The sequence below is a fragment of the Vigna unguiculata genome, chromosome 11 (genome assembly GCF_004118075.2).
Source record: "Vigna unguiculata cultivar IT97K-499-35 chromosome 11, ASM411807v1, whole genome shotgun sequence".
NCBI classification, from domain to species: Eukaryota; Viridiplantae; Streptophyta; class Magnoliopsida; order Fabales; family Fabaceae; genus Vigna; species Vigna unguiculata.
The window spans coordinates 20,905,380-20,918,918 of NC_040289.1; the positions used below are offsets into that span (position 1 = coordinate 20,905,380).

The 13,539-nt window shown below is 36.0% G+C and overlaps 1 protein-coding gene across 1 annotated transcript; it reads left to right on the forward strand.

Moving 5' to 3' along the window:
• Nucleotides 1-7,545: 7,545 nt before the first annotated feature.
• Nucleotides 7,546-8,623, forward strand: LOC114168441. The gene is made up of 2 exons (XM_028053254.1): nucleotides 7,546-8,140; nucleotides 8,264-8,623. The coding sequence occupies exons 1-2, from the start codon at nucleotides 7,940-7,942 to the stop codon at nucleotides 8,498-8,500; spliced, it is 438 nt and encodes a 145-aa protein (XP_027909055.1). The 5' UTR covers nucleotides 7,546-7,939; the 3' UTR covers nucleotides 8,501-8,623.
• Nucleotides 8,624-13,539: the final 4,916 nt, after the last annotated feature.

Genomic DNA, 13,539 nt, shown 5'->3' on the forward strand with positions numbered 1-13,539 from the left:
GTCAAGTGACGTCGGCCCCATCTATCCCCGATGTTAAGTTACGTCGGCCCATTTATCCCCGACGTCAAATTACGTCGGCCTGGCACAGCACAGACGTTAATTTTTTCCTAAAACCAGCGCGAACCCCTCTCCTCCCCTCTGTTACGTTGCGCGTTCTTCTCCTCCGTGCCGGCGACAACGAGAGCCGCCATTGCAGGTCAGTTTCTTCGTTTTCCACCACTGAAAATTGTTGGGTTTTGATTTGTGGATTGATTTAGGAGTTTTGAACCGAATATTTTTCGTTTTCGTCCCCGTTTTGCAGTGTTTTCCTTCGTCTCCGTGGTGTGTGAAACGGAATATTGGCCTCGCACATTCTCCCCTCCGTGCCGGCGACGACGCCATTGCAGGTATAGTTTTTCATTTTCCACTACTGAAAGTTGTTGGATTTTGCTCAGTGGATTGGTTTTGAGTTTTGAGCCCAATATTTATCGTTTTCGTTCTCATTTGGTAGTGTTTTTCTTTCCCATATTTGGCCAACCATTAGCACGTTCGGCCCCTAAGACCACTCTCCTCCAACTTCGATTTTGGTTTTGCAACAAGAGGTTAGCTTTACTTATCTTTCTTTTTGCATTTTGTAAGTGTGTTCATATTGTATGTATAAAATTGAATTTTTTTTTACCGTTGTAGTTTAACATTTTTTTTGGGTCTACTTTTTTATTTTGAATTTTTGTATTTATATTTACATAATTTTGAAAGAAATTTATGTTTATTGTTAGATTTCTTTTATTTAAAATATTTTCAATTTTATTTGATTTTTTAATACTATGGTTGCATTGTTGTTTTATATATGAAGATTTATTATAATTTTAATCAAATACTAAGTGAACCTTAGTTCCCGTTTAAGATTTAGTACAAATGATTAAATTTTTAATCGTTTGTATTAAATCTTGAATTGTCCGATCGGACAGTTTGGAAGAATTATTTTTCATCATTTGTTATAATGCATACATTGAGGTTTATGCATAAATTTCACAAAATTTCGATTGAGGCTAATTTGTGTCGTTCTCTGGATGCATACTTGATTGTGATCATGATTAATCACTTTCATTTCGTGTACTTCAGAGACCAATGCGAAATGCTGTCGAAATTTTGTGAAATTTATGATATTTGACTTATTTGTATGTGTTAGAAAATTATGAAAAATAATTTTTTCGAATGGGTAGGGCCTCACCTTGTGAGAGTTAAAAGTTTGAGATTGATTGAGTTTTTTACGAACATAGTATGGATCGAAGCTGGATGAATGAGCGTCGCATAAGTGAAAAGTATGAGAAGGGGGTTTCTGAGTTTTTGCAATATGTTCAAGAACACGCAATCTCAAATAACGGGACATATTTTTGTCCTTGTGTTCGTTGTCTTAATCAAATACGTCATGACTTGGGAACAATGCGTGATCATCTATTTTCCATTAAAGAAGATGCAAAAAACCTGAAATGGCATGTTGATGGAAGAAAGTGTGATAATCTTCTTCGACACCCAGCTGATTCTCCACAATGGAAGAAGATTGATGAAACATTTCCAGAATTTGGTGCTGAGCCAAGAAACTTAAGACTTGGACTTGCTACAGATGGTATGAATCCTTATGGGAACTTAAGTAGCAAACATAGTTCATGGCCAGTTTTGCTGATGATTTACAATTTATCTCCTTTGTTGTGCATGAAGAGGAAATATATGATGTTGTCTATGATGATATCGGGTCCCAGACAACCTGGAAATGACATTGATGTGTACCTAAAGCCGTTGATCGATGATTTGAAACTGTTATGGGAAGAAGGTGTCGATGTGTATGACTCATATTCTCAAGAATTGTTTTGTTTGCGTGCAATGTTGTTTTGCACCATAAATGATTTTCCAGCATATGGAAACTTGAGCGGTTACAGTGTTAAAGGTCATTTTGCATGTCCCATTTGTGAAAAAAACACGAGTTATATTCAATTGAAGCACGGTCAGAAAACTGTGTATACAAGACATCGAAAGTTCCTTCCTCGAAATCATCCTTATCGTAGAATGAAAAAAGCATTTAATGGAAGTCATGAGGATGAAGTTGTAGCGAGACCCCGCAATGGTGAAGAAATATACAACCAAGTCGAAAACATTGACATTGTGTTTGGGAAACATCCAAAGAAAAAGACCACGGAGAAAAGCATTTGGAAGAAACGATCAATCTTCTTTAATCTTCCATATTGGTGTAAACTTGATGTACGACATTGTATAGACGTCATGCACGTTGAAAAAAATGTATGTGATAGCGTCATCGGGACTTTACTAAATGTAAAAGGAAAGACTAAAGATGGAGTTAAAGCACGACAAGATTTGGCTGAAATGGGCATCCGTTCTGAGTTACATGCACAATCAATTGGAAGACGAACCTACCTACCTCCAGCTTGTCACACTCTTTCTAGAAAAGAGAAGCAAATTTTTTGTGAGTGTTTAAGAAGTGTGAAGGTTCCCCAAGGTTACTCTTCAAATATTAGTAGCCTTGTTTCTATGCAAGATTTAAAGTTAGTCGGTTTAAAGTCTCATGATTGTCATGTGTTGATGCAACAACTTTTACCAGTAGCTTTTCGAGCCATCTTACCTACTTCTGTTAGAGGTATTCTAACACGCTTGTGTATGTTCTTCAATGCCATATGCAAGAAAGTTATTGACCCTCGAGTGTTAGATGATTTGGAAAATGAGGCCATTAGACTATTGTGTCAATTGGAAATGTATTTTCCACCTTCATTTTTCGATATCATGGTTCATTTGATAGTTCATCTTGTGAGGGAAATTCGATTATGTGGGCCAGTTTTCTTGAGATGGATGTACCCAGTGGAAAGATACATGAAGATCTTAAAGGGATATGTCAAGAATCAGTATCGACCAGAAGCTTCAATTATAGAGCGGTACATTGCAGAAGAAGCCATTGAATTCTGCTCAAGTTATATGCCAAGTTGTGAACCAATTGGAGTTCCTAAGACTAGACATGAAGGCAAATGTGAAGGTAAGGGTGTGCGTGGAGTGAAGATTCAAAGTGTTAGTAGAAAATTAGTTGATCAAGCCCATTTGTACATCTTAAACAACACTGTAGAGGTCATTCCTTACATTACGCAACACATTGATGAAACGAAATCAGCAAATCCACGAATGAGTGAAAAATGGGCACTTAATGAACATAACAAAACATTCTTATCATGGTTTAAGAAAAAGGTTTATGCGACTCCAAATGTTTCTGAAACTCTATTGAGGCTAGCTCGTGGACCGAACAATGATGTTATTACATATGGCGGGTACTACATAAACAATCATTGTTTCTATTCAAAGATGGAAGATGACAAAAGTAGAGTTCAAAATAGTGGGGTTACACTTCAAGCTGAATCTGTACATTTTGCCAGTTCTAAGGACAAGAATCCAATTACAGCCTCCATGAGTTACTTTGGAATAATACACGAAATATGGGAAGTTGATTATGTGACTTTTAGAGTGCCAGTTTTCAAGTGTAAATGGGTTGATAGTAATTCGGGTGTTGGCACAGATGACTTTGGCTTTACTTTGGTGGATCTTAACAAGATGAGTGATACAAATGAACCATTTATTATGGCTAGTCAAGCAAGACAAATTTTTTATGTCAGTGATCCAGCCAATCAGAAATTGTCAGTTGTATTAGAAGGAAGAAACATGCACATAAATGATGATGAAGATTGTCTAGACATACTTGAGACAACGTCTTTCTCATCAAGAACCATTCAAGACAAAGTTGATGATGTAATTGATGACATCCATGCTATTCGAAGTGATCACAATGAAGGCATATGGGAGAACACAATTTCTTGATAGGTGTTTATTTAATATTGTCACATTTACAATTTTTTATTTTTCTTGCTGTTTTAATATAATAGTCGTTAATTGAGTATATTTTCATTGTTAACATTTCCCAATGATATGTTTCAGGTATGACAAGCTCTGGATCAGACCAGGAGGGACCTGGTAGATCTGTGACTCGGTTGCCGGATGTCACAAACCGACGAGAGAGGATGCCGGTCCACATTGATCCTCGATCGGGTGAACCTAGTGGGCCTTGGGAAAAAAAGTACCGTAGCTACATAGGAATGTTGGCCAAAACGAAAGTTTCTATTGCAATTGCATGTTGGGATGACGTCGCGGAGGTCGAGAAGAACCTCCTATGGCAGGATCTTGTGGTATGTTTACTTAAACCAACTATAGTATTTTTTTTGTTACTGTTAACTTAACATATTTTATGTTTCAAACAGCACAAATTTGAGATTACTCCAAACACTGAGCGAATTAGAAAGAAAGTCTTATCTCACATAGCCACCAGATGGAGGGACTTCAAGGCAAGGCTCACACGTTTATATGTGTTTGGAGATAGACAACATGACACTCCTTGTGAGAAGTACAAAATCTCTGAGGAGGAGTGGATGCAATTTCGTGCATGTAGAGAGTCTGGAGACTGCCAGGTTTGTTTGTTAAATTTGTTTATAGTGACACTAGTCATACATTTGTGTATTAAAACTATTAAATAATGTTATGTGTGACAGGAAAAAAGGACAGCAGCCCAACAAAGACAAAAGCTGAATGATACACCACACGTACTCTCTCGAGGTGGTTATGCATTATTGGAGAAAAAATTGAAAAAGTCTCGTGCACAGTCTTTGGGACTTGAGTCCCCTGACCTAGTGGATGCAATTCCTAGGTACGAGATGTGGAAGGCTGCTCGGACTAAGTCCGATGGGCAAATGACATCACAATCTGCTCAAATCATATCTCAAAAAATAGTAAGTACAAACCTTATTTGACTATCATAGTTCCTATGTTTCTCCTTTTGATTAAACTTTCTTTTGTGTTGTAGGATGAATTAATTGAGCAAGAGACTCAGGGTTCATTTGTTGGCCATGGTCGGGACGATATACTCACAACGGCAATTGGAAGGCCAGAGCACCCAGGACGTGTGCGTGGTGTTGGAGGTGCCATTGGTCTTCGAGATTACTTTGGTCCTCCACAAAGAAGTAATGAATCGTTGAGTCAAGAGGCCTTGAGGAAGATGGAGCAACAAATGGAGGAAAGATTCAACCAACGCATGAGAATTATGGAGCAACGTTTTATGGAACAACTTCAACAACAACAACAAATACAAAGAACACTTGAAGAAAAGCTTCAGTCCATGCAGCAACAAAACATGGAATTACCCACTCAAGCTCCAACAGGACAACGTGTGAGTACAAAAGGCTCATGCTCTGGTGTAGATCATACTGACTACACAAGTCAGTATGAGCTATTGGTTGATGAAGACCCCCCGCGCGTAGTGGCCGTAGGACGACAACTTCAGGGTGGGGAGACTATCCATGGTGTTCCTCTATTGCCCCAGTATGCGCGTGTGATGATTGATGAAGTTCGAGATCCCCATGCTCAAGTGCCTGTGCCAACTTCAGAAATCCAATTTGTTGGGGAAGCTTTAGGCACATTTATGGCTTGGCCTAAAGCACTGATCATGCCATACTTTAGCCCACCAAAGGTATTATGACATCATGTTTTTAGTAGTTCAAGCTTACAATTTATAAAACTTTTAACGTCAAACCTTTCTAAATCTGTATTTCAGTCCACTCGTCCTGAAAAACAGCCGGTCCGACGTCCACGTGTTATACGTGAAGATGATGAAATGGCAGAAGCAGAAGATGATCCTCTAGGAAAGCTGCTTCTGAAATTACACAAGTTGAAAAGAGGACCGGTAGAGCTAGAGTGGGAGTTAAGAGTATTTGGCCTCCATTGTCATGTCCCATTGTACATAACCCTGAATGATGCACTAGAGATCATTACAGGAGACAAGATGTTAAATATTTCAGTCATACAACTATGGTGCATGTAAGATTTTTTTTTCATTGTATTTCATATTTAAAGCAAGGAATTGGTACCTTTTAATATTATACCTAATTGTCTTCTTGTAGGTACATGGACAAAGTCATTGTGGACCAAGGTCGATCTTCCGTCTATGGATTCATTGAACCTCAAACAATTCAACCTTCGGGAAACTCACCTGACCACATCAAACTTTATTTGCAAACATGGATGGTTGAGTCAAATAGAGAGATCTACTTTGCACCATACATTGATTCGTAAGTGTTTTTGCTAATAATATTTTGTGAAGTATTATTAATTATTTTGGCTAAGTACTTGTGATTGATGGTAGGTATCATTGGCAACTTTGTCTCATCATTCCAAGACAATGCCTAGTTGTATGGTTTTGTTCATGCCATAGGAAGATTCCACCAGCTTTTAAAAACATGTTACAAGAGTAAGTATTATTTTTTTTTCAATCCTAACCTATGTATCTACTTGGTTATAAAAACTTATATATGTTTTATGTTTCCAAAATTTCATTAGAATTGTGGGTAAACCTAGAGGCCAACAACTTAAAGTCATATATCCAAAGGTTAGAACTCATTCATTTTAAAGTTATTAATTTCTGTATGTCAACTTATGACTTTGATGTGTTTATTTTATTTGTAATGTTTAGTGTAACAAGCAAGAAGATTCATGGGAATGTGGATATTATGTCATGTCTTGGATAAGAACAATCATTCGAGCTGCAGTTAAAGATGAATGGATAGAGGTAATTATATATATCTTTCACATATTATAAATCATATCAAACTTTAAAGAATGATATTCATATATAATGAAATTGTATTACTTTTTCAGCGCTTCAAGAATCCATCACCTCTGCCAGATGACATTATCCACACACTAAGACAGGAATGGGCAGCATATCTATTGGAGAGATGGAGTTGATAACAAATGAATTAGAACTCGTCTTAAAAACTTTATTGTACAAGAATTTCATGTTGAAACTTTTAGTTTGTTGTTACTTATATTAGTTTAGAATATATGTTGAAACTTTAGTTCTATTATATATAATTGTAACTCTAAAATTGTGCTAAAAGTATTATGAAACTGTTCTGGGAATTTTCTGATTTTCAGGTGTGTGGATATTGTAAAAACAGTCAAATTTTTAAAAAAAAAATAGAGCAGTTTGACGTCTGTCAGACACTGACAGACGTTATTTAACGTCGGACCGTACCAGGGCCGACGTTATTTAACGTCTGACAGTGTCTGACAGACGTTAAGCTGCTCAGGTTTTTCCCTCCCTCTGGCGCGAAAATTGACGTCTGCTGGTGATGGCCCCGACGTTGGATAACGTCGGACTCCTAAAGGACCGACGTCAAGTGACGTCTGCTGTTTTTCCGACGTTATTTTGACGTCACCCGATACAACGTCGGTGTTTGGGCAGACGTCAAATGTCGAAAATATCGGACGTTAAAAGGCTTTTTTGTGTTAGTGCTACTAGTTTGGAGTATGATGAGAATGTTGTTAAGTTTTGTGCAGAACTAGAGCTCTTGATTAGTAGTCATATCAAATATAATAAATTATGCAAGTATTATACTGCTGAAACAGATAAAATAATTCCCAGATGATATTTTGACAGGAGCAGAGTGAGCAACATAAGATGTTCTTATTTCAACTTCTTAAAAATATGCCTTTTAACAAGAGGAGTGATAAGGAGGAGCAGATTGGTAAAACAACAGTACCTAAAAAGGCTGGTGCTTTAGAAGAGTTGCCAAGCGGAAATATGGATAAAATGCAGGTGTACAAGAGTGGAGCAACCAAACTCAAACTAGGAGAAGCTCTTCCTTAAATTAGTCATCTTTCACAATTTGATACATGTGTTTTTATCAAATAACGCACTTCCTTAATTTACTCATCTGTTCACAATTTGGTAATAACTTTGAATTTGAAAACTTACAGTGATGTAAAAAACACACCAAGAAGGAATCTATTGGCGTTTATCTAGTTACAAGTATTGATCCAATACCTTTGGAGGCCTTCACTCTTCAAGGGAGCATGTCTAATGTTATTGTCTAATTCGTTTTGTCATACATTTTTTCTTATTTTTTCTCTTTCAGGAGACAACAGACAAGCTGAGGAAGAAAGTGAGAAGCAAGTGATTGCAAAGAAACAGAAGATAGAGGAGGTTGTTCAGAAACAAAAGAAGGAAACAAAGCTGCAAAAGAAGAAGGAAAGCAATTCTGACGATTCTTCTTCTAATGAGGTATTGCACAAGTCTATTCATGGTTTAAAATTACTAAAAATGCTTAAAATTTACGTTAGTTGAAATATAACTCATTGGTATTTTTATGGGCTTTCTCATGATTTTTTCTTTTTTTGGTTTCAGAAACCAGGTGCCAAGAATGGATTTGTAGCTGCAGCTTCAAGCTCTTCTGATTCATTTGGGGAGTCCTCTGACGAGAATGATGTGAGTAACACATTTCATCATATCTCAACTGGTGAAAGCCAACTCAAATTATTTGGTATTTTTTGTTTGTTGAAATATTTACCATTCCTCTTTTCTGGATATTGTTTTATGGTTCCAAAAACCAAGGTGTGGTCCCTGCTGCAAGGAAAAATATAACATCTTCTAACAAGAAAACTTAGCTTAGTGGAAGTTCTGATCAGGACGATGTAGGTTTTAAACCCAGTGTCACACCAAATTGTTGTATATTTTATTTGGAATTAAAAGAAGAAATTATATCAAGTTGATTGTTCAGTGTGTTTATATTGGGACAATCTTCAGGTGAGCTTGGAGTTTGACTTTGCAAAAGCAACTAAGTCGTTACGCTCCTATTTTCCTTAATGCAGAGGTTAACTGCCTTAGTTAATAATATTTAAAGCTTAACAATGGTGATTTATCATCATCCTTCTAGAAACCACGTGTTAACTTGTATTTGATAAAAACAAGCATCTAACTCATGAAATATCAAGCATATAATTTTTGTAATTGCCTTGGTTACACTAATGAAATATCAAGCGTATATAGTTTTGTTCTCAATTTATATAAAATTTCTTCGTTTTCTCTCTTATTAGTTTTATTTTGGTTAGATTTTAGATTTACTTTAATTTCAAAATAAAATTAATTTTGCTAGTAGTTATAATCACCGCTAAATATGAAATAATTTTATTTTTTTAAGGTTATGATTTTATTGATGATTACAACTGTCACTATATATTAAATAATTATTTAAAGAAAATAGGATTTTGTTCTTTCTTATTAGTTTTATTTTGGTTAGATTTTATATTTACTTTAATTTCAAAATAAAATTAATTTTGCTAGTAGTTATAATCGCTGCTAAATATGAAATAATTTTATTTTTTTAGGGTTATGATTTTGTTGATGATTACAACTGTCACTATATATTAAATAATTATTTAAAAAAATAGGATTTTGTTGGTGGTTATAATTGTTATTAAATATTAAATAATTATTTTTTTATAAAATAACATTTTGTTGACGATTCTAATTGTAACTAAATATTAGATGATTTTTTTTTATTTATAGACATTTTTTTTTTTAAATTTAGATATTGTTAAAACTTACTTTAATAATTTTATTGGTGATTATTACAACGGTTATAATAAACTGATACTATTATACTTTTGTAACTCTAAATTCTGTGTTGATTTATTAATTGATGGAAATAGTTATAGTGGCGATTTTAATTGTCACTAAATCACACACTAAGTTGAAGTTAAATTTCAAAATTTTACACCACAAAAAAGACAGGGATTATTGATGATTCAAATCCTTCGGAAACAACAAATATTTGTTCGTAAACATGTGTCCCCGACGGATTAGCGATGGAGGCGTATCCGTCGGTGAAAGCGTCGTCAGTAATATTTATCGACGAAAAATGCTTTTCAGTAATTATCAATAGACAAATCCTTCGATAGTTACCGACAGACAAATTTGTCGGTAATTACCGAATGACATTTTCCGTTTGTAAACACCTGCGTCAGGTGGTGAACTTTTCGGTGGATGTGGTGACGGATTATTTCGTCGATATTTTAAATACAATTTTAGGGTGCATTCTACAGTTCTAGCTTTCGCAATTTCAGATAACCAATATGAGACCTTCAATCTCACAAATATTTACAATCAGACCTGCCAATTGCATAATTATCCTAGCCAGGTAATTTTAGGAGAAATATCTTACAATATATGTCTGCATATACCACACAATATCAATGTTCTAAATGTCTGCATATATAAAAGTAAAAACAATATAAACAAACATCAATCACAGTGTCATAGTATTGTGTGTTCTCCAAATAATGTATCCAAAAATAATAAGTAACAAAGGTAATATAAAGAGAAGTCCTAATAATCTACATAATCATCCAAATGATTTTCTTCTTCTTCATGGTCTTGTAGCTGCTGGGAATGTGGTTGGACTGGAGTGGACTAGATTGTAGTGGGCTGGACTAGAGTGGGCTGGACTGGAGTGGGCTGGACTGTAGTGAGTTGTTATTGGGGCGGTGTTGGGCTGGACTGGTGTTATTGAAGACGAGTGTGGGCATCAAGAGGCAGAAAGTGTAACATCCCGTCTAGATATTACTAATTTAAAATAAACAAATATTGAAGAAAAAAAATCGCATTTATTTAAACTATCTTTCCCAAAACGCAGGAAAATTAAAACTTTATTATGCGCAAAAGTCAATACATAAGTTCAACTCCAAGGTTTACATCTCAACAAAACTAAATATAAAAACGAGTTACAAAACTAGTAGAAATAAGCAGTAACATAAAATCCTAATGTTGCTTTACTCCGATGTTATGCCTCACCAGAACCACTTGCAATATCATCTACTCCCGTGTAACGAATTACACAATCATCGCTAAACACAAGAAGATAGTGTGAGCTAACATTTATATATATATATATATATATATATATATATATATATATATATATATATATATATATATATATATATATACAAACATCACAACTCAAATATCCACACACTCTTTAAAGAAACTCGATCCTCTGGCTCCAAAAAACATGGCCACCACCATGCTTATCCACGTTTTACATCTTTAGATGTTAACCTTAAGATATCCTTTGCTGCCACCATCTACAAGCCACAACTTGTAGAAACACGTGAGGGAATATTATGCCATGGACCACACTCTGCAACGCCAGATGGAGTTCCTAATACGAATCACAATTCGTACTCTCGACATATGATTAGCCCATCATTGGCCATAACTTGTGATTGCTCAATCAAGTGGAGACCCTTTGTACGAGCCACCACTCAGACACTCACGGGTAACACTCACCATTCCGAGGCACAACTTAAGGAATGCTTGTATTCATCCTCCATCTCGAGCCACAACTCAAGGAATGTCATTTTGACCCGTTGCAGACCGCTTGGCGGAAGTCACAAGCCGTCTGGCACCACGCCACATGCATTAGTGCCCACTGCCTTCCAACTATTGCCTGGCGGGTCTATCCGTGTCGCTAAGTGCTAAGCGCTCCAATAAGTTTCTGGATTTGTAACTATCGCCTAGCGGTCCAAACCTCACCACCAGGCGCTACACCAATACAATGAGTTGTACTGAATTTTCACTACAGCCTAATGTCCAAATCGTCTACGCACCACAATATACATACTAGACATTGCTTAGTGACACACGAATTATCCATTAACAGTTGGAGTTTGCCCCACACATGCCTTATAACAGGTTATAACCCAATATATTCATATACCTTTACTAGGCCAATTCATTGAACAAGTTAATCATAGCCTTTGATTCCAGCACCCTTACCGCAGTCACCCAACCTATTTCTAGTTGCAACAATGACTCGAAATACTACTACAGTTCCATTAAACCTCTGATTTAAGTGTTGGACTTTACCTTGGTATTCTCCCTAGGAATAAACCCCATGCTTATGACCAACCTACCTATCAATTATTGCACATGTTATAAATCAGGCCATACCATCTTATTCCCAATTTGTAACCACAATATAATATCCCTTCCAAACCTTAAACTCAACCCATCATGATTCACTTCTCTAACACTCTCATTCCAATTTATTTATCTACCTCTTTTACCTTATTGACTATTATTCCATCATTCTTTGATAAATTTACATAACCACCCTTAGAACTCCAGTCACGCACTCCTCACATGGAAACCATTCTTTGCCATCAAATTCTAGAAAAATACCCAGGTTCTTCCTACTTGTCTGAACCCCAAAAATCCCCAACTTTCGTTTCCTTTTTACCAATCCTCATTCAATAAACCAATATAATTCTTTGTCATCATAATTTAAATTCAGATTTTAGTGCTCATTATCAACATAAATGCACCAACAATCCTTAACCTCACATAATCATCAAAACACAGCTAGAATCATAATTTTAAAGCATCCATTCATTCAGAAACCCTCAGAATAATTTTCTCCCAAGTCATAATCCCTCTAGAACGTATAAAACACTAAAACAAGTCAATTTGGCTCACGTCACCTGGTAGGTGTTAATCGCCGCCAGGCAGTTCAACCCAAAACCCAGAAACTGGGTCAGAAAAGTTGCGTCACCTACTAGGAACCCAAAAATACATATAAATATTATGAGTCGCCTAGCAGCTATGGAAGGCCCGCCAGGCAGTTTTTGGAAAATTTCCAGAAATCCAGAAATTCAAGCTTTTCATAAAGGGATTATACAACAATCACACCACATATCACAATTAATTAAATTAACCTAATATTACGAGGTTCAACTCCCCTAACCTGGATTCCTTGCTCAACATTTATGAATTTAGAGTTTCTTCCTTAATCAACAATGGCCTCCTTTCCTCTTCCTTATTTTAGCTCTCCATCTCACTCACTAATCACAGTTCTTGCTCTATAATTGGCCACTTAATTGGTAGCCTCCAAACCACTCTCTCACCCTTAATTGGCCACTTAACTAAGCTTTAATTTGTGGTTAATGGCAAAAAACGAAAATACGGTAAAATGGGTTTAATTGCCATTCAAAAAGCATAACGAAATGGTTTTCCAGCCCTCCCACGCACTCCTTAAGATAGCTAGGGTTTTTTACTCTTCACATTCGTGCCAAAAAGAAAATTGGCAGAAAGGACATCCTTACACATCTAGGATTATATTATCATTGATCATGATCAAGCACATTATTGAAAATAATAAACTTCTAAATTAATACATAATTGACATACACACGACTTGAACCCAAGTTCTTCCAACATGACCAATTACTCTCAACCACTTGAGCTAGTACTACTCCACATCATAAACCCCAACATTAAATGCCATAAAGGTTCTCACTACCCATATTTATTAAATAACTATTTATTTAATTATGTAAATTTCTCGGGTCTTACAAAAAGGCCATCACTAGATTTTTTAGGCTTTGAAAATCCCTGCTCAAATTTTCATAAGTTTGATCACGTTCTTCTAGTTGTTGCATGAGTCGGTTCATGGACTCCTCTGCACTACTAGAAGAGGATGGTTGTTGTTTATGGATACCTCTTCTAGTAGTGTAACTTTTGCCAAGTTCTCCAATCCCATAAAGTCTTCCTTTATTTCTTTCACCGACAATGTCAACCCAGCATTGTGTCCTAATGATGTCATCCTGATCAACATCATCATT